We start from the raw sequence: 22,247 nt of genomic DNA, 5'->3' as shown, positions 1-22,247 counted from the left end.
CATTAAATTTACAAGAGGTCTACATCTGCATCAACATCTGCATCAATCTCTGAAGCCAACGGGCCAAAAGTATACACCGTTGTTAAACTGCAAACGTGGGCCGCACAAAATCACTCCAAGGGCCACAAATGGTCCCCGGGCCGCACTTTGGACACCCCCCGTCTTACAGGAAGGTGGGACTGGCACAGGAATCCAGGTAGGTCAGGTCCAGGACTGGAGAGCGCAGGTGGAGCAGCTGAAGGAGATCCACAAATACAGGAACCCATAGGTGGGTACAGGAGTCCAAGATGGCGACAAGAGATCCAGGACTGGAGGCTCAGGAAACAGGTGATGGAAAAACACGAGGTATTACAGTACTTAAAACTACTAGTACTAGTACTAGATTAGCACTAGGAGGCCGATAGCACAAATACCAGTAGGTAAGTAATGCTCCAGCAGGGAAGGAGCTCTTCTGCAACTCTTGTAGTCCTGGAGCTCGTTAGTGGGACGATGAACAGCTGCTGCTTGTTGACGCCACCCTGGAACCTGCACAAAGAGCTGGAATCCTTCATTACACAGACCTGATGTCTCAACAAGCTGTCCAGGTCGAAAACATCTCTCTGGCCACATGAAACTGGAAGAAGGGATCGATCAAGTTAGAGATTTAGTTACAGCAAGAAAATCAGCCGTGTAACGACGTCAACATATAATTATGAACTATTCTCCAAGTAAAGTGTAATCAACAATAACACGTGTATTTCCTGCTATGGTGAGTCAGACATGTGTGCGGAAATATTGTTAAAAAATAAAATAATGCAAAGTCCACAATTATAATTATATATAATCAAAAATCATTTTAGGTGAAATAATGGGGGAAAAATGCTTTTTTTTTTTTTAAATATATATATATATATATATAAACACTGCCATCAAATATAAAATAAAAACTTAAATGTGGTATTTTTAAGGCTCTTAAAAAGTTAAAATATATATTTTAAAAAATTATATTTTTATTTTGGACTGGTATAGCTCTAAAAAAAAATGTACGAAAGTCAAAATTTAATTTTTTTTCCTCGACAGCAACACATTTCTGTAAAAATTAGTAGTTTTTTGTGGAATAAAATATAAATAAATTGTATTTGAAGCAGTTAAATAAAGTTTTCCCTTAAGGAACATGAATACAGTTAAAGGACAATACGATGAGGGTTAAAACAGATAAACTTGTCAAGCTTCTTGTTTCTACACACGCCACATAAGAAACTTGTAGCTGATGGATTTTTATCTTTCTCTGAGTTCTATGTACTGGTTTCCTCCCACAGACTCAACAATATGCAGGTTAGGTGAGTGTCTAACTCCAGATTGTCCCCGAGAGCACGACTAGTTGTCTCGTGTGTCTCGGTGATGGACGTGGACCCGTCAGGGTGCACTCTGCCTCTCTCACAGTGACTGCTGGAGACGGGCACCGGTTTCCCGTGACCCAGAGAAGCAGACAGAACACTGATGGACTTTAAAGTTTAAACATTTATTTTTGTGCTCACAGTTAACTCCCCTTTTCAAAAAAAAAAAAAAATACAACAATCTTCCGTTTAACAGTTAGCACTTCATAGCCACATTTAAATTAAACCCGACAAACGGTTTTAAAACATAGAAGACACATTATTAGCTGTTGTGCAACTTTTATTCAAATGTGAAAAATGATGAGAAGTGACAAAAAACTGTTTCATATCCAACAAAGCTCAAAATTATTGCAAGTCTAATATTTTGTGACGATCACAGTTTCACGTGTAAATATGAGACTTGCCTCTCATCCACCTTCACGTGATGGTTCAGAGATTTTGACGAGGAGTTACGAACAATTAATATAGCTACTGCCATGACATTTTGTTGATTTAATTTGCTTTAAGAAGGCTAAATTTATTTTTGGAAGCATAGTCCGTTTGTATAAACAAGCTAATAAAGGCTAATCCGAGCAGACCCATTTCCAAAATGAATTGTTGCCTTAAAATGTGTCCAAATTGTCACTGAGGTTCATGCAAACACTATTCACACTGCTGTCAGGTTCACATTATGTCGTTATTCCAACAGAAATAATTTACCATTCCTGCTGGAAGTGCTACAGCTAGCTGCTGCTACAGCCATTTGCACTTGTAATCACCCTAACTGTGATGCTAAACTGATGGCAGTGTTAAAAAGAAACCATTTGCATTAACCGCCAAGACAAGTTTGATTGAAGTTGTTTTAAGATGGCAACAAACCACTTTGGTTTTGATTTGAACCGTTAGCTTAATTGGTATTCAACTCAACTGCTCCACGTTCAAAGAGCTGCCTACTGCAGGTGACATGTTAATTGTTCGTGCCAGTTCAAAAGGTCTGAATTATCCGTGTAATCACAATCTTACAAAAAGGCTACTCGGGGGGAAAAAAAAAACGTTTCTCTTAAATTTTGTGGGAAATAAACTGTAATATCCAATATAGACAAACCTTTTCATTCAAAACACTCTACATGTGAACACGTCTATATCAGTAAAACTGTGACAAATACATTTTTAGAGTATCCAAACCCAAACAAGTCGATCCATATTACACTACATTAGGTCGGCCCAAAATATTAGCATCATTATCCATCAGCACAACTGATGCTTCAATTTTCCTCCCTAAAAGTCTCGGGGGAGAACATTTCCAAAGCCGTTATAAAAACACATACGCCGTCTAGTCTTTGCCCTCTAACCTCTGAAGACGTATCCAGATGTGTGACTGTGAAGTTAATCACTCGGCTGGAGGTGGAGCATCCTCCGTTTTCACCGCATCCACCAGAAAACTGAGCTCGTTGCACAGAGTCTCGTGGCGGAAGGCCATGCGGATCTGAGCCACGTTTGTCTTACGGATGTCATTGCCCTGCGGTCCATCCTGTAGGTAGTTGGAACCAATGAAGCGTTTCTTTTCCTGCGGAGATTAAGGTTTAACAATGATGTAGCCAGAATATTTTACACTGCATGCAGCAGGTTTCTAAATATTTATTTCCCAGTGACAAGTTTAATAACCTTAATAGTTTCAGACAAACAGTACAAAGATACTAACAGCGACTGCATTTATTTTTAAAATGTTATTACTTACAGCGGTCTTCAGTGCAGTTCTGATTTTTGACACTAGATGGCAATGTCTATTAATGGAGTTCCATGTAATGAACACGCTCTTTTGCGGTTTTTCCAACGCAAGATTGTACACGATTGTCAACTTTAATATTACTCACGTGATTGGGACGGTACGGGACAAAAAGTTACCAAAAAAATACTTTGGCTAGGCGCCACCATTTTGTAGTTTTCTTTCAATAAGCCTATACTGTAACACAGGTCAAAAGAACTACACTACCCAGAAGCCAACAGTGCTTCCAGCTGCTGCTTTCTGTCGAAATAGAGGGAAAGTTTAGCAACGCAGTCAGAAGTAACGATCTATCTATGAAGCTCACAGAACTGGCAGGAAAGCCGTAAATAATCCTGAAGCTCAATAATCCACGTGCACATCCACGTGCACATCAACCTGCACAGGGCGGTGCTGCAGGGTAGGTCTGCAGAGCTGGTGAGTACCCATATAAAAATTTGCTGTACTGTAGGTTGTTAAAATTAAGCAGGTTTAAGAGTTTAGAACATTGCAAGTGTGTGGGAAGGGTTTATAAAGCCTTAAAATATATTTAAATACTAAAATATATACAGCGTTCCTACTTTGCAGTTTTTCACTTGTTGCGGGGATGTGTGGAACGTAAACCCCGTGATAATCCAGGGACTACTGTAAATGTTTCTAGAAATGGAATGTGAACATCTTCATTTATTTTGGTGTTGTGATTTGAATAAACCTCGACAACATTCTTAAAAGTATGGTGCAGTATTATATTATGAGTTAATGTAAAACCAATGCGATGCACCACTTTACTTCACTGTGTGACCGTTTCTTAAGCAAAGTTCTGTTTAGGTTTACCTCATGGGAGAGACCGCTCTGCAGAACGCTGTTCCTGGCAATCTCACACAAATCACACGTGCTCAGCTTCCACAGCTGAGCTGCGATGGCGTACTCCTCCATTAAAGCTTCCTAAAGATTTTTCAATAGCATGAAGAGAAATTATTACTTTAAAAAGTACCCGGATGTTTCCAGACTAGAACCACAAAAACTATTTCTAACATGTGCTTTAATTGAGCTATTTTCTTTTAGTGTCCTGACCTTCGTGTAGTGGAACTGCATGGGGTCATCAGTGGACAATGACACACACAGGCCTTTGTGAAGAAACTCTTGCATTGGGTTCTTTGAGTACTGCAGGAACAGGCTGTTGTTGCTCAGTGGGGACATGGCGATCGGGATCTGGGCCAGGTAGAACAGGTACTGCAGCACTGGACTCTGGACAGGGGGACGTAACGCAGACACACCACAGTAACATCACTTTTAATGTTTTGTTTTGAGGGATTATCGATGAAAATTCACAATTAGTTTAAAACAAAATGATCCGAGCATCTTACTGGAGGATGGAAAGCAGCTTCCAAGGTATACTTAGTAAAGGCAGGGATTGAACCAGCAACCCTTTACAGGTGAAGAAACACTTTATTTTGAGCCACAGCTGCACATATATTTGCAAAAAGAGTTTGTATCGTACCATCTGTGGTGCTACAACGTGCATGATTTAACTGTCTGCACATTCTTGGATTATGTGATGCTGGCAACAGACATTAAAGAAGATCTGTGTAATGTCAAAAGCAGCGTGGTCATTAGATTGTAAGAAAAAAAAAACCTCTCAGTTTATTGTCTGACGGTGGTCAAGACGTTGAGACGATGGATGCGATAGTTTGACTTTTATCTCATTAAAGACCTTGATCAAACTTTAGTGTGACTTTAGGGCCGCACCTTCTTCAGGTTGAGTCCGTGGGAGATATTGTCAGCTATCAGGAAGGCAGAGACCAGGTGGGTGATGGAGCCCGCCTCACCGCAGTGGGGACGGAACTGGAAGGTGTTCAGTCCTCGGTCCCTGCAGGAAGAAAAGTTTAGTTTCAGTGCTTTAGCATCTCACTGGTGAAAGACAGTTGAATTATTATCGTTTTGTTTTTGTCATTTTCATACGGTTAGCAAAAGTTGTTTTTGTGCCTCGGTTGACTAAAGTTTTATCTCTTGGCATTTCTCGGAAATCGTGAGCTATTAACGGTTTGTGCATATTTATTAAACGTGTTAATCATACGACGCCGTTCATCTTAAGACGACGTTCAGCATTCTTGAGTTTAACAGACGTTTTGTTGAACGACCTTCAAGAACTTACTTGCGCAGATTGTTCAGCACCATGATGTTGGCATACATGTAGAAGAGGTAATAGGTGTAGGGAGGATTTTCGTTTGTGGTCCATTCCTCGGGTTTCGGGCTTTTGTAAGAGAACATGTGGTCGCTGTGTTTAGACTCATCATCCACACTGTCGAATCCCGTCACCTGCAGGGCCACAGACAATACCACGTACCGTTTAGTACACAGCTCGTATCGGTTCGACATAACGCTCTTTACAGTTCGTCTCCTCAGCTCAGCAGTACAGAAAGTTTTAGATAAAAACATGTTCATAAATATACGTACATATTTTAGAAAAACGTGGATTTTTTTGTGCTTTTGAGGGTTGACTGTAGCTTCAAAAAGTGGGAGGAAAATGTTCTCCAGCATCTTAGCGAAGTTTGGAACCAGTTTCTTTGACCTGAAGATGTCACTGCAAGACAAATAAATTAAGTGAACCCTTACACAATACACACAATTAGTTTTTAGCCATATTGCGTAAAGCATTTTGTTCTCAAAATAGAGCTCCAATATTCATCAAACCCTGTAGTTTTAGGTAATTGTGGTACGTGTAAATAAGCTAGTGACTCCCCCGTTGTCGTATAGCAGTGTTCCTGTGTGAACAGGCCCTAATTTGTCTTGTTAACGGCCATTTCCTTGTACTGAAAGCTTACTAGATCCTCGGAACTTGGATCATCCATCTCATGTTGGGTGAGTGGACTTTGTGCTGGATGAACCATGTTGCCAGGCTCTCCCACTCGCTGGCAGATCTGCCGTAAATAGACAAACGTGGCTCAGCGTGCTGATACACGCTTTCCTCCAGCTCCGCAGCAACTTCCTGAAATGTGCAACGACACAAAGTTCTTGACTTTTCTTGAGAAAACAAGTGAGCTGGTAATGCAGTGGACAAAAAATGCCATTTCTATATCCCATCAAAGATTTTGTTCCTCACAAAAACACAAATTTAATCTGTATTGTTCAAGACCTGTGCTTGCGTCCCTTAATAACCTTTAATGAGACGGATGTCGGGTCTTTTGTTTTCGATGTGACACGCAGAGTTGAACCCTTGTTGTAGTTTACACCTCTAAAATTAAAATACAGCAGTCCCTCGCTACTTCGCGGTTCGTTTATCGCGGTTTTTCAAAATACGATTAGACATGACACACAACTGGCTGACTGATGGATGAGCTCCATGATTGGCATGGAATTTTTATTTAAAATAAATTATTTTAAAATATTTGGCACCTGCTGCACCTTTGAGCAGCCCATGCTGCAGGATAAACTTCCTGCTGCAGCTGATCAGCTGTTCTGCGTGCAGAGCAGAGAAGTGGGCGTGGCCAAGAGCACTTGCAGGTGGCAAAGCAGAGGAAGCAGGAAGCTGAAACCATGAAATGCTGTGCTCTTTTAGAGCGTTTAGAAACATTATTTAGAATATTGCAAGAGTGTAGGAAGGGTTTAAAACATCTTAACGTGTGTGTGTGTATATATATATATATATATATATATATATATATATATATATATACTAAAATAAACTACTACTTGTACTACTATTCCTACTTTGCGTTTTTTCACTTATCGCGGGTCTTCAGGGTACGGATCCCTGGCAATAAACGAGAGACTACTGTATCTTTATTGAAACCAGGGTAGGTTTGTAAAATTGCAATCGTTAGGAACTCTAATAAGACCACAATATATTAATTCATCACACAGCTGTTTAACCTTTTATGCAAATATTTAAACTGTTTTTCATTTGTACTTCACCTTGATGAGACGTGCAAAGTACTCTCCGTTAATATAGTTGTCCGTTTTCAAATAAATCTCTCGTAGTTCACTGGCTCCCACAGGATTATACTTGGAGTTGAACTTGTCAAACCTGTGAAAGGTCTGTCTTCCCTGTGAGTGACGGGAGAGGGAGAGGGTCAATTTAACATACTGATAATGACTGCATCGGTTCTTTTTCTATAAAAAACTGTAAGGTTGCAGGATTAACAGCAAAAATACCATATACGGTACATACATTTGTAACAAACAAAAACTGGATAAAAATATTTTCAAATCATAAAAAAAGTTAACATAACGTTCATTTTGTCGTTGTCATTTTGCATTAAAAGCAGTTTGTGTTAGATTATACTAGGTGAATGTATTCCCCAACGCTTTGGTGACGATGCTATAGTTTGAACTGTAAATGTTCTCTTACAGCGTGCACATCCAGTGAATCTACAGTCAGGTCATATGGGTCCATTTTGAGGTTGTTGAAGACTTCTTTGAGTGTGATCTTCTGGCCTCCTTTCTCCAAAACCACTCGATCTGCCTCTGTATGGTATGTTGTTTGGATAAATTTCAGCAGATGCTTCTGGTTCATGCAAGCTGCAGCATGTATGTGTGTGTCTACCTGCATTTGACACAAAGAAAATGATGTTATTGGGCAAATATACTACATCCATGATCTGTTGTTATTTTAGGCGGAATGTCACTAAAACCTAAGTTCACATACTGAAGGACTAACTGAAAAAAACATCAACTAACCTTTCTAACATTGTAGAAGTCTCTGTGTGGAACGCTTTTCAGCTCTCTCAGCTCCGCCATTTCATTCAGCATTTCATGGATGTAGAATTTAGAAGACAAGAAATTAAGTCGTCTGTGGCAGTAGGTTTTCCTGCAAGGCAGCACAAGATTTATTATCCTGTAAAATATACTGAGAAAGGCTTCTCAGTCCTGCCCTGTTGAATTTTCTCTCTGTACCTCTCTGCAGCTTTAGAAATGTCACCAGAACCTGATTTATGTTTGGACTGTTTTCGTCCTGTTGAGCTCTGAATTGTCAAAAGAAATCGCTTCATCCAAACCATCCACATGTCTGCTAGATCCCATCCCAACAGAATTTTAAAAGACATATTTCCTCTAATTAATATCCACCTTTTAGATTTGCTTAATTTGTCTCTAATGAATGGTTAAGGTATGTACCACAGCACTTTTAAGGTTACTATAATTAAACCTTTACTTAAAAAACTTTATCTTGATTCAGAAATCCTAGCCAATGATAGACCTATATATAATCTAACATTTGTCTCAAATATTCTTGAGGAAAATAGATAAAAATCAGTTGTGTGAACATTTGAACAGATATAATCTGAAGAGTTTCAGTCAGGGTTTAGAGATCACCACAGCACTGAAACTGCACTGGTGAATGTCACTAATGATATTCTCATGGCCTCTGACAATGGACAGGTGTCGTCCTGTTAGACCTCAGTGCTGCATTTGATACAGCTGGTCACAATATTCTACTACAGAGACTTGAATATGATATTGTGATTAAAGGAACGGCTCTAAAGTTGTTTAAATCATATCTATCTGACAGATTTGTTTGTAAATGTAAATAATGAATTTCTTCAGACACCAAAGTTTGTCATGGAGTTCCTCAGGGTTTAGTGCTTGGACCAATACTCTTTACCTTGTATATGCTTCCACTAGGTAAAGTTATTAAACAGCATGGGATAAATTTTTATTGTTATGCTGATGATACACAGTTACATTTATTTATAAAACCCAGAGAATCCAATCAGTTACTTAAATTACAAGCATGTCTTAAAGATATAAAACCTGGATGACCCTTAATTTTCTGCTTTTAAATTCAGTGGTTGTGGTTTTTAGACCTGAGCATCTTGGGAATAAACGTTGCAGCCTTTCACTTCCTCTCAATGGCATTAATATGGCCTCCAGTTCTAATGTTTAAAACCTTGGTGTAATTTTTGATCAGGATATGTCTTTTAACCCCCACATTAAAAATGTTACCAGGACTGCTTTCCTCCGCCTCCGTAATATCATTAAGATTAGAAACGTCTTGTCCAAAAACGATGCAGAAAAACTATGGTAGTCCATGCATTTAACACTTATAGGCTGAACTATTGCAACTGCTTATTATCTGGGTGTCTCAGTTAATCCAAAATGCTGTTGCCAGAGTTTTAATGAGAGTTGGTAAGAGAGATCATATCTCTCCAGTTTTAGCTTCTCTCCATTGGCTCCCTGTCAAATTCAGAATTTAATTCAAAATCTTACTTCTAACCTACAAAGCTCTCAACAACCTAGCTCCATCTTATATTACAGATCTTATTGTTCCATACTTTCCTAACGGAGCACTTCACACTCAGCTGCAGGTTTACTTGTAGATCCTAGAGTTTCCAAAAGTAGAATGGGAAAGAGAGCTTTTGGTTATCAGGCTCCTCTCTTGTGGAACCAACTTCCAGTTTCTGTCAGTGAGGCTGACACATTGTCCAGTTTTAAGACTAAGCTTATTGATCAATCCTATAATTAGGGTCAGCTTGGGTTTCTTGAGCTGTCCCTTAGTTATGCTGCTATAGGCTTAGACTGCTGGAGGACAAACTGACCACATTTCCTCACTTTGCTGCTGCCTTTACTTCTTCTACGATACCTGCTTGTATTTGTAATTATTTCTATCTTAACTTTTTTTGTTTTGTCTTTCTTCCAATAGAAAATACACCTGGATCTGCCATTCTGCGTTTGTCTGTTTCTACTTCGTGTTCTCTCAAACGCCAGCCAGTCCAAGCAGATGGCCACTCGTCCTGAGCCTGGTTCTGCTGGAGGTTTCTTCCTTTTAAAAAGGGAGTTTTTCCTTTCCACGGTCTCCTTTGTACTTGCTCAGGATGGGAGACTGTTATAAAGTGAAAATTCAACACAATCTTCTGTAGATAGATAACTTTTACTAATTGGTGTTTTACTGTACGTCAGTGTTTTTGTACAGTGCCCTGAGACAACCTCTGTTGTGACTTGGCACTATATAAATAAAGTGAATAGTTCATGTTTTGACATTATTAACCCTATGTACTGAGATATTGCAGCAATATGTCAATCACTCAAAGAAAATGTTTGTGTTTGTGTTTGTGTACTTACGTAGGGCCATCAGCTATCATCGCAAGTACATGGCTCAGATCTATAGCAAATGTCTCAAGATCAGGATAGGGGAGGCTGAGAGGTTGTTCTTGTTTTAGGGCTTCTGCATCAGCATACACATGAAATATTCCATCTTTCATCTTTAGCTCATACTTCAGGTTCTCAGGAATACCTTCCATGGAATATGGATCCTCTCCTTCAGGAGGGAAAGGCCAGATGACTGCAAATGATTGGAGGAGATAAATAAACTATGAGAATGATCAAGAGTTCAAATGAGTAAGGTAGAGTACAAAATCAATATAATTGGCTTTGACATCCATCCATTAATTTTATTTTGCTTATCTGTGGTCAGATTGTGCAGGCAACAAATCCAAGAGAAAAACCCAAACATCCCTTTCCCCAGTGACACTTTCCAGCTTTGTTCTGGGGATTTGAAGATGTTCCAAGGCCAGAGAGGATTTAAAATCCCTCCAGCAAGTTTTGTATCTGTGTCAAGGTTTCCTTACAGTGTGATGTGCCCAGGAAATCTCCAGAGGCAGGTGACCAGGAATCAAACAAATCAGATGCCTGAACCTCAAGACATTTGTCTTTCAACTCAGACCAGAGCAACTCTTCATCCCTGTGGACAAGGCCTTGATCTGTACATCCATCTCCTGCATCATTCTGCCACTAAGACAGCTAGATACTTGAAGTTGAACCCCTTTGCTTGAGGCAAAGACTCATCATTCTATCTTGTGCTTGTTGAGAACCATGGCCTCAGACTTGGAGAAGCGGACTCATCATAGCTGCAAACAGAGTGTACACTGAGGGTATTGGCTTGAAGTCACCAACAGAACCATGTCAAAAGCATAAATGAGACCCCTAGGTCTCCAAATTTGACCCCCTCTTCTCCATGACTAAGCCTTGAGATCAATTCCATGAACAACACAAGCAGGACTGTAAACAAGGGGCAGCCTTGGCGGAGTCCAACTTGCACTGGCAAAAGATCACGACCGACTTTGGTTTAACAGTGAGAGATAAACTGCCACTTCCAGACTTCCAGGCATAACGCCACTGGATAAATGCCTTGTTGAATATTTGTTTCAACTACAACTGGGACCTTGGGTACACAACTTCATTCCACCTCATGTACCACATGTGATGCATATGACAAAGAACCTTGTTTTGAAACTACCAATTCTGGATGATAACCAGAAAATGTATGTATTAAATTAGGTAGACTCAACAATGCAACATTTGCTACAGATTTATTTGTTTGTGTGTTTATTCATTTATTATACTTTAGGGGCGGCACAGTGGGGCAGTTGGTAGAGCTGCCGCCTCTCAGCAAGAAGGTCGCTAGTTCAAATCCCAGCCGGGGGGGGGGGGGGGCATTCTGAGTGGAGTTTGTATGCTCTCTTCGTACATGCGTGGGTTTTCTCCAGGTACTCCGGTTTTCTCCCACAGACCAAAAAACATGCATGTTAGGCAGATTCTAAATTGTCCCTAGTTGTGATTGATAGAGTGAATGGTTGTTTGTCTCATTTGTCTCCATGTGACCCTGTGATGGAATTGCGATCAGTCTAGGGTGTACCCCACCTTTTGCACAGTAATGGTTGGACATGGGCACCAGTGACCCCTGTGACCCGAAAAGGAAGAAGTGGGTAAAAAAAATGGATGGATGGATATTATAGAGAAAATATACCATCCAGTTATAAGGGGCTGTGGAAGGATGGTGGTCAGTGCCATGGTCTTGTAATCTTCAGGCTGCAGGTTTGAGCCAGATTGTATCAGGAATAGGATCCGGCACACAAACAACTGTCAAATCTTTTGTGCGAGGCCATTCACTGTGATGTATCTTGGCATAATGTTGTTAAAATGTGTTAATGATAACCTGGGATACATGATATGTCTGCTGATAATTACACCACTGGGTGGCAATATTGTTTTATTGTAAATGTTTCTCCTGGTCAGTAACTTGTGAAGTGACTGAGTCAAAGCTCATGACGGTTGTAAGACGGCTGATGTTTGGGCCTTGTCTGTAAGTTAGTGTTCTTAATAAATAAACAAGTTCATCGTACAGGAATGTGAGTGTGCTTCTTTGTTGTCACGATACAACACAGAAAAAAGAACACAACCATCCGTTTATCAATACGCTGACACAATTCAAACATGCAACATGTTGCACCCACAGTATGGTGTAACAGTGCGCTGCTGTTCCTGTCTGAGCTCCTAATCAGCAAAATATCTAAGATCCTAGTTTTCCTTTTTTGTCTCCAACGTAAGATCCTTGTGGTTTGCTTGCACCATACTTCATCAAGTTAACTTACACTGAAAAAGCTCTATTGCTCACACACTCAGACTAAAAATGCTAATAGTGATAACTGCAAAACAAGTTGATGATTGCAAAAATACATTTAAACTCTGTAATTAGTAAAGCTTGGAGATAATGTGGCCTTGCAAAATCCATCCATCCATCTTTTAATAAAATGTATACATTGAGCTGTTTAGAGGAGTATATTTGACAAGTTTTGGGATGTGTGATGTGTATCTGGAGTCTGGAATGGTCTAACTAACGGCCTAACACACATCACTCTTACTCTGATACAAATGCAAAGAGAGCTTAAAATAGCTTTAAAGAGTTCAAACACAGTTCTGCACCAAAAAATACAAAACTAAAACTGTAGTGAATAATTTACATCAATATGATTGGATACAATATTGGCTGGCACATTTCTATAGTTGAATAAATTCATTTTAAAATGAGCATGGAAATGTTCGTACCGGGTAAAACCTCATCCTCCTCGCTCCACTTCACATTTTGGGCATCCCAAAGGAATCGGGTAGTGGTTCTTGGGAAGCGGTGGAATGCCAGCCTGGAGTACTTCTCTCGGATAAAAAGTGCTTTAAAGAGACTCTCAGATGCTTGTTCATAATCCTCAACAGTGATCTAAAATCAGAGATTTTCACGTGTTAAAGAGCTGAAAATTTAGTTAATAAGTTAAACGATTCATTATTCCTTGCTGCTGTGAAGTGTGGGCAATATTGTAATTTTGTGTGTGTGCATTCTTGGTTTGTGTTACCTTCTAAGAACCTTTTCAGGTATTTTCACCTACCTTCTCAGGACCACTAAACCATATAGGGATTGGGATTAAGGCTGAAGTGTAAACTGAGTTTATTTTAGAGTTAGGGGTTAGGTTTAGGCAGGTAGTGGCGATGGTAGGTTGGATTAGGACCAAGCTCAGGCTACAAGAATGAATGGAAGTCAGTACAATATGGGTAGAAGTACAAACTTGTGTGGATGTGTATTTACGCATGTTAATTTATCTGTAAGCAAAACATCTCATGAAGCATTGTATTTTAATGAGACTCCTAAAAAAATAATTGGATGTACAATTGATCTTGAAGTCTACCCAGTTCAAAATGGCTGCCACAGCTAATCAATCATAGCAAACACAAAAACAACCGTCACTCTGTAATTTTACAGATATTGAAAGTCATTCCAAAAACACATTTCAAGCACTCTTAGATTGTGCAAGACCTTTTTTTAAACTTTGGAATACACATTCCTTCTTGTAACAAGTGAGTCAGCAAAGGTCAAAGGAAAAGTTTACAGGACAGTGGTGAGACCAGTTATGTAGTATGGTCTGGAGACAGAGACATGGACAAAAAGACAGGAGACAGAACAGGAAGTGGCAGAAATGAAGATGTTGAGATTCTCCTTAGGGGTGACAAGGATGGATAAGATTAGGAATGAGTAGTGTTGTAGCACTCAAGACCAGTCTTGGTCTTGAGACCGGTCTCAAGACCACTTTTTGATGGTCTTGGTCTCGTCTCGGACTCAATTGCATTTGGTCTCAGTCTTGTCTTGGTTTCGAACATTGAGGACTCGGGACTTTAATTCAAGACCACAACGGTGGAAATATCACTAAATGACCAGAATACTATCCAGTTTATTTGTCAACATCTTTGCTTTTATTGGCTGCAAAACGTACTGATTCAAATCTAATCGATAACGTGACTCATTGCTAAATACGTTTTTTGTTACCGCTGTCAAGCCCAACCTCTTTCACTTGCACGCATCACTCCCAGTGTTGCCAGATTGGGTGGTTTATAATGGGGCGGTTTTCAATCTGATTTTGCTGGGAACTCTGGGAAGATTTTTGTTGGATTGTTGCATTTTGCCACATATTGTTAAATGACCTTGGTTTGTACTGATGTGTGTTCATGTTCAAACAGTAAATATACTTTAACAATATATCGATTGGGTGGACTTTTGTGTGACGTGGCAGTTTTTAACAGATTTTTGGGCTGGAAAACCTCGACTCTATCTGGCAACACTGGTCACTCCAAAAAAATGAGAAGCGATTGTCTGGGCGCGGGAGAAGATGTCTGCCAAATCATCAGTTATAAAATTCAGCTATTTAAATCAGACAGAATATACTTGTAACGAATATTCATTTATGTAACTTTTTAGGTGTACATCTACTACTTTATTGAAACCACTGTGCAACTATCCTTGGTCTTGAGTTCGGACTTCTGAAGAGTGTTTTGCCACTGCAGTTTTTTAAGGCTTGACGTGATGAAACTGCTTCCAATTGAACAGTTGTGTAATTTTATTGTTGAATCACATGTAGTTAGGCCACTGAATGTCTGATTTCTTTATGTAGCTTTGAAAATTTATAAAAGCCGATATATTCATTCAAAAGCAAGCTTAAAGTTGCAGTATATAACTTTAATTTTTTTTTTTAAATTATAATAAAAATATTTTATTTATTTTATTTGAGGTCTTGGTCTCGACTTGGTCTTGCACCCTAAAATTCTTGGTCTTGTCTCGGTACTCTCTGGTCTTGGTCTCGGGTTAGGTAGTCTTGAACACAGCACTAGGAATGAGATCATCAGAGGTACAGCACGGGTTGAACAACTGGGAGATAAAGTTAGAGAGGTCAGACTGAGATGGTTTGGACATGTCCAGAGGGGGGACAGTGGGTAAATTGGTAGAAGGATGTTAGAAATGCAGCTGTCAGGAAAAAGACAAAGAGGAGATATTTGGATGCAGTTAGAGAGAGGACATGGAGGTAGCTGGAGTGAGGACAGAGTGACGACAGAAGAAGATGACTCAATGTGACAACCCCTAAAGAGGAAAAAGCTGAAAGAAGAAATAGAATACACTACATAAATCCAGAATTTCAGTATTTCTTTTTACAGTTGTTTGGGGTCATTAAGATGTCTTTTATTTTCCTGGATTTTAAATTAAAGTTGCTGTTTCACTTCTCTCCTCAGCAAGTAAAGTTTCAAGTCTTTTTATCTCCAGTTTTTTTAATCGAGCACCTGTTTCTTGGTAGCATTGTTTTATTAAAGGCAGATGCACAAAGGGTGCCATTGTTCGTAATGCGTGCAGTAGTTGCATACCCCTGCACAGTAATCCCCGCTGATGGTTACTCTCTGGAAGTCTGGGAAGTTCTCTAGTGGAAAAGGTTCAGCCACGCCTGCGGTGGGCAGAGGAGATGAAGCGGACCGATTCCAGTCATCAGGTAGCTGTAAACATACCGTCTGCGAGCGCTTCAACAAGAAGTTCTTCTTCCTGATAATACAATCACAATGATTATTCTACTGGTGAATTAAGACCGCCTGTTTATGTTCCTAAAACTAGAAATCTCTGCTGATGTTGAGCTATTTAGAAAAGTAAGGTTTTCTGATGTGGAGGTTGTTTAAACATCTTTCAACTTCCCACCTCTGAACAGACTCCTGAGACAGCTGCTCAGCCAGCTCCTTCTGCAGCTCCCTCTCCCTGTCCTCGTGCAGGCCGATCGGACAGTCCTCTGGGACAGTGAACAACGCCAGAGCATCCTTCATGGTTTCCTGTTTCAGGGCAGAGGCGTAAACCTTCTCTGCCATCAGGCGTATCTTCTCATCAGTCTCGCTCATCAACATCTTGGGGAAAAGCTGTGTGGCCTCTGGAAAAAGGTTCGAGTCTCAGTGAGTCCCTTTTATTTTTTTGGAAAGAAAATCTTTTGTTTAAAAAAGTAATGATGGGTACATGCCATATGTCATAATTAGCATGGAAATATTCAATAATAACTTATTATTGCTGGATCAAATAAGGTTTTATTCAAATTAGATGCATTTTATTCTGCAAAATATTAGGATTTTTATCATTAAAAGCATTTTATTTGGGGCCGAGATGGAGTAGAGGTAGGGCAGTCGACTTGGGACCCGAAAGTCCCAGGTTCAATCCCCAGCCACATGTCGTGGCGTCTCTGAGCAAGACACTTAATCCCCAATTGCTCCCCGGGCGCTTACACAGCTGCCCACTGCTCCACCTGGCGTATCCCAGGTGCGACAGGTTAAATGCAGAGAACCAGTTTCGCCGTTGTATGGGAACATACAATGATGACAACACATAGCACTTATTTACAATATAATGGCAGTTATAATTCTATAACTGGCATTCGAAATTGCAGCAAGAGAGGTTGACAGTAGGCAGTTTTTATAAATCCCATTCATTTTTTATTTTAATATTAATAATAATGTGTATGTGTTGTCATCATTGTATGTTCCCATACAATGGTGAAATTGGCTCTATGCATTTAACCCATCCACCACCAGGCGGAGAGGTGGGTGAACTTTGGAGGCGCCCAGGGAGCAACTGGGGATAGGGTGTCCTGCTCAGAGACACCATGAGATGTTCAATGACCAGGGATCGAACCCTGGACCTTCGGGTCCCGAGTCGGCTGCCCTACCCCTACACCATCTCGGTCCCCAAAGTTAAAGTGACATGATGCTTTATTAGTTTAATGTAAAAAATATGACATGACCTAAACATAAACTTAGAAATACAAGAATCACTAAGTTGAACTGAAACAATTTAATCTGAATGAGTTTGAAGGTTGTTGTGTTCTGCTCATCCTCATGTGTAAACATGTCCTGAACGGCTGACTTGTATTTTTATACTGGATACTGAATCTGCCAAAGTGCCATGCAAGTTACAGTCAGCACATTTAATCCCCATCCTTCGTGCGCCAGGTTGGTATTGACCTGTTGGCTCAGTACAGAGTAATTCACCCTTCACGAGCTCTGAAAATAGGTCTCGATTCCTCGCCTATCTATGTATGTTTTCCTGTTTGATGTTGATTCATTGTCACATCAGTCTGGCTGCTTTACCCAAACAGCAAGATATTATGTTGAGAACTTAGATAAACTTTACTAATTGGCTTTTATGTATGTGAATGTTTCTGTAAAATGCCCTGATACAACTTTCTTGTGATTTGGTGCTATATAAATAAACTGAACTGAATTGAACACAGATTCTCTGTTTGATTTTAAAATTACTTGTTTTTTTTAAACGTCATTTTTGTGGTTATTTGTGCCTCATGTTTTCTAGTAAGTTCCTTAAATGAACATAAAAACCAAAGTTTACTTAAAAAAATGAATGTAATAAAAGTCTGACCCAGTATTTAAAACCACAGCATAAGAAGAATTCACTTCCCAGGACTTAATAAAACTATTTTTGGCTGTATCATGGAAAGAAAGCCCGACCCGGTTGTTAAGACTGCAGTGGTTCCCAGGACTTAATGAAACAGTCTTGTTTATTTGGCCTCACAACATGAGGCCTGGTGCTATTTTTATCTCAGACTCTGTGAATATGTATTAGCAGTTGAACAGCAGCAGTCTTTTTGTTATTTAATAACTTGGCCTGAAGCCTCAACACCCCCTCATCTAAAAACTGGGAAACTGTCCAGCTTCCTGTTTGTGGTAGAGATGCTTGATTAGTCTGATCATCGAGTCATCACTGCTGCTGATATCGTCACGGTTAGAATGTGGGTCACTTGGACAGGTCTAGTGTTAATCTATCTGGAGATATTTGTGTCAACAAGCATAAAACAAGGCGCGCATGTGTGTGTGTATCAAATAACTAACTTATTGACTGCTGCCTGCAAACCACGTGCAACTCTGTCCGACCAAAACCTTCAATAATCTTGGCACCTCCAGCAATGACACCAGTGCCATTTGCCCTCACACTGACACCAAAGGTACTTTTTGGAAGGCGTCATTTAGGCTTAGCCTTTGAACACGTGTACATTGTCCCTGAACAGGAACAGCTGAGCAGCTTTGTGGATGACCTTTTTATCTCGTATCAGCTAACAGTTGGGTTTTTGTTTAGTGTGCACCATTTTTATGTTCCAGCGTATTAATTACTCATAAGTATGAATTGATAGGTTGTTCTGAACTACATCAAATGGTGTACAGTAGTCCCTTACTTATCGCAGGGGTTATGTTCCAGACCACCGCGATAGGTGAAAATCAGCAATGTAGGGGCGTTTTATTTTAGTATTTATAAATATTTTAAGGGTTTATAAACCCTTCCCACACTCTTGCAATGTTCTAAACTCTCTAAATGCTCTAAAAGAGCATGGTGAAAGAGAGCAGACAGACTGATGCTATGGTTACTGAGCCAGTCCTCGACAATCACTGAGCAGCTAGGCCACCGGGAAACAATGTGTACAACTTACAATGTGTACAACTTACAATGTGTACAACTTACAATGTGTACAATCTTACGTTAAAAACCCGCAAAAGAGTGAGTTCACGAAAGTCGAGCCCCAAAGTATCGAGAGACTACTGTAGCCTCAAAAAAGTTTGCTCCAGTAGTTTTCCAGGTGCAGTTCTCAGTTGTGGGTATACACTCAGTGTAAACAAAATACTTGGCTGAATGTGCTTACAGCCAAGTGAAAGCTCAAGTCACATGACTGACCTACATTAGGCTCTACGTAGTCTCCGGTAAACAAACATGATGAAATCAGACTAGCAAAAAGGCAAGGAGACATTTGGGTGGAAATATAGGAATGAATCTGCTGCTAAGTTTGAAAGAAAAGAGAAGCAAGTAAGACGACTGTCAACGACATCTGGGATCAAATAAAGAGGAGGAGCGTCATAAAGACGGGGCTTTTCATTCAAACATGAACCTTTTGCGAAACTTCTGCTAGAACGGTAAGTTAGGTTGAAATCATAAACTTATAATTTGTCCGACTTCTCAAAAACAGCTCTTACGTGGACGTCACCAGTGTTGATCAAGTTTCATTCTTTTTGGCTCTTTCCGTAAGTTAACAAGCACACATGGTAGTTGGCGGCCGTTCACAAACTTTGTTTGCTGTTTTTCCTTTGAAGACACCAACCATCATTATGAGAAAAACAATTGTGTAGATTTTATTGCTTTATTAAATTTATTTTGACCGGCCTTTATAATGAGTATTATTAAGGTTTTAAAAATAATTATTACTCAGGAAATTAACTTTCCATCTCATCTTATTTCTGTTGTCCTCCAGCCAGCATCTAATAAAATCACCTCCATAAAACTATAATCACATTTCATGTTTATAATCCATAGACGCCACACTTTCTTACCTTCTGCTGTGATTTGAGCCATGTTAGGCTCTCGATATTCTCCTGTTGATTCAAAGTGTTTCAGCTTGCACAAATCTCACTTTGACTGCTTGGGATGCTAAACGCTCATCTTCAGTATCACAGTTTTATTCAAGCAGAACTGTTTTTTTTTTTTTTAGGAGTGTCTTCAAGACTGATGTTTGTCTACATGTCTGTGATGCTGCTCTTCGGGCTGCTGGCTGTGACTGCCTCTGTTCAGCTTTGCTCTGCTGTTTACATGGTCCTCTGGCTGCATCTATAATGCACCTGCTGGCTGCTGCTGTCTTAAATGTCCCTTTCTGTCTCTATTTTAGGATATGAAGAGCATCATAGCAACAGGGCCTCTAATCCAAGCTGGCAGTCAAACCTGAATGGTAACATATGAGAGGCTGTCTGCCATCTGGGGCAACTGTGACAGAAGGAAGTTGTCTTATGGACAAGTAAATACCTGGTAATATTACCATTTAGAAAAGATCATAGTTTCATTACATGCAAATATGACATATTTTCATATTTATGCTTCCGTTTTCAATCGTATACAAATATATATACACACACACACAGTAGTCCCTCGCTACTTCGTGGTTTGTTTATCGCGGACTCGCTCCATCGCGGTTTTTCAAAATAAGATTGGACATGACACATAATGGAGATGGAATTTTCTTTTTTTATTATTATTTTTATTTTAAATTCTTTAGCACCTGCTGCACATTTTTACATGAAGTCACGGGTTTCAACCGTGAATTTTGGAGCTTCGACAAGACGGAGTTTTTTTTTAATCTTTTCTTTTCTTATTAAGAATTTAAAATTAAGAATTCCTGATGAATTATGCTATAATCATAATGTGCTCCGGTTACAGAAAATATATCTGTTTGAGCCCAGAGAAACCACTGAACCTCACCCAAAAGTAAGACTTTTTTTTTTTTATTTAATTAAAAAAATTCAGCAAAAATAATTTAAACTTAAAAATAGGTTTTCTTTACAAATTCTGATATTAGTAATAGTATTATTAGTGGACCTGAAACCGTGAAGAGAGTGAACTTCTAACCGATCACGTGATTTTGTTTGAAGTTTATCCATTTAAGGCAGCAGGAGATACGTTCGTTCAAGGAATGCTAGTTTATTTAGTCCTGTTTTCATTTTATCTAGTTTTTGTAGCTAAGTTTGTTCATCCTGCTTTTGTTTGTCCTGTTTATATAACGTGTATTTCTTACGCCTGCCTCCTTAACACATCTGCACTTTGTTTTTCCATTTCAACCACCCACTTCTGACACACAGGCCCATTCTGGGATGAAGTAAATATGTCAGAGCAGTGCGACATGTCGGGTTTTATTCTTTGTTTAAAACATTGAGACAAAGTATACCCAGTTCTTATGACATCACTGTGTAAGGGCATAGACAGATGTACAGAGAGCATCTTCTGTGAGCAATAAAAGAAACAGCAGTACTCATAACTCCTTTGTCTTCGATACACACAACTAAATCCAAAGTTTGTTTGAGTTTATAAATGACTCAGTTTACTTAAACATTTTGGGCTTAAATTAAAAAAGGTATTTTCAGATTTCGAAGATCCAAACCAGCTTCTTCATTAGTTTGTTTGTCACTGAAAGCATGAGGAAATGAATACACTGCATGTATTAGATATTATTCTTTGATTAAAAAAAAATACATCAAGGATGAAAATACCTTAACCAGTTAGTTTGTGCGACTGAATCAAATTTTTATTGAAATTTAGGTTTTAGCTATTGTTTTCTTGGTTTTCATTTCCAAGCACTTTCCTGACCTTCAGCATAACTTTTTGGAATATAAACAGAAAATTACATTTAAAAACTACTATTTATATAAAAGCATTTGTGCAGCTGCACCTGGCAGCAACCCAGGACACCCCTGTGCTTCTGATGCACAGCAAAGCATCTTGTTTTATTAATTTGATCAAAGCAGCAGCACTCAAGACTTGTGACTCAAAACTTCTCCTGTTAAATTGTGAAAATATTAAATAGAATTTTTTTTTAAATGAATCAGAATTGGACAAAAATGTTTTTGTCCCACTGTTTGAACTGATTTAAGTCATTGGATGTGTAATAAGTTTTGGTAAATCTGTAGTTTTTCCTGCATTATGATAGAAGTGCTGGGTAAAAATGTGCATTTGTTTTGACTCACCCTTCCCAAAGCATGGCGTGGACTGCTGCTTAAAAAAAGGCTTGATCCTTTTACTCATTTTGATTGGCCTGGGGGAAGAAAACAGATTAATTACAGCAGACTCCGGCAAAGTACATGTTTCTAAACTGAATTTAAAATCAATTGTCTCCATATATTCAGTACGTCCCCACATTTTACTCTATTGGCTTTGGTTCATTCAGAGAAACTTGATAACCAAGGTATAATTCAGAGCTTTAAAATGTTATTTAGCCCTGCGATGGACTGGAGACCTGTCCAGGGTGTCCCAGTGACTGCTGGATATGGGCACCAGTGACCCCCGTGACCCGAAAAGGAAGAAGCGGGTAAAAGGTAATGGATGGAAAATGTTATTTAATGTGTATCTTCTGGTTTTGTTTATAAGCCACTTTACTCTCCATATTGTGTTAAAGAACAGCTAACATTTACTAAAGGAACATTGGACCTAAGAGGCAATGCAACAAATACAGGATTCAAATACTCTCCCTGGTGTT

At 39.3% G+C, this 22,247-nt stretch overlaps 1 protein-coding gene across 1 annotated transcript; it reads right to left on the bottom strand.

Annotated features, from left to right (window-relative positions):
- Nucleotides 1–2,692: 2,692 nt before the first annotated feature.
- On the bottom strand, nt 2,693–21,800 carry ampd3b (adenosine monophosphate deaminase 3b). Its single transcript, XM_037682576.1, has 15 exons — nt 21,739–21,800; nt 15,890–16,112; nt 15,568–15,739; nt 12,940–13,105; nt 10,177–10,396; nt 7,798–7,927; nt 7,469–7,663; nt 7,033–7,164; nt 5,943–6,106; nt 5,575–5,701; nt 5,273–5,436; nt 4,867–4,987; nt 4,192–4,365; nt 3,952–4,062; nt 2,693–2,922 (listed from the first exon to the last, which is right to left on the bottom strand). The coding sequence occupies exons 1-15, from the start codon at nt 21,794–21,796 to the stop codon at nt 2,746–2,748; spliced, it is 2,334 nt and encodes a 777-aa protein (XP_037538504.1). The 5' UTR covers nt 21,797–21,800; the 3' UTR covers nt 2,693–2,745.
- Nucleotides 21,801–22,247: the final 447 nt, after the last annotated feature.

The sequence above is a fragment of the Nematolebias whitei genome, chromosome 10, assembly GCF_014905685.2.
Source record: "Nematolebias whitei isolate Nwh7 chromosome 10, NemWhi1, whole genome shotgun sequence".
Classification (NCBI taxonomy): Eukaryota; Metazoa; Chordata; class Actinopteri; order Cyprinodontiformes; family Rivulidae; genus Nematolebias; species Nematolebias whitei.
The sequence above is the reverse complement of the archived record's forward strand: the minus strand, read 5'-3'. Positions and strand labels throughout refer to the sequence as shown.

What these genes read in the sequence shown, in the direction of transcription:
- ampd3b (XM_037682576.1), bottom strand. Translation starts at nt 21,796, where the DNA reads ATGAGTAAAAGGATCAAGCCTTTTTTTAAGCAGCAGTCCACGCCATGC. An exon ending in TCTCAGGAGTCTGTTCAGAG is followed by an intron (nt 15,740 to 15,889) that starts GTGGGAAGTTGA and finishes TTGTATTATCAG; the next exon opens with GAAGAAGAACTTCTTGTTGA. An exon ending in ACGGACTCAACCTGAAGAAG is followed by an intron (nt 4,366 to 4,866) that starts GTGCGGCCCTAA and finishes CCCCCTGTCCAG; the next exon opens with AGTCCAGTGCTGCAGTACCT.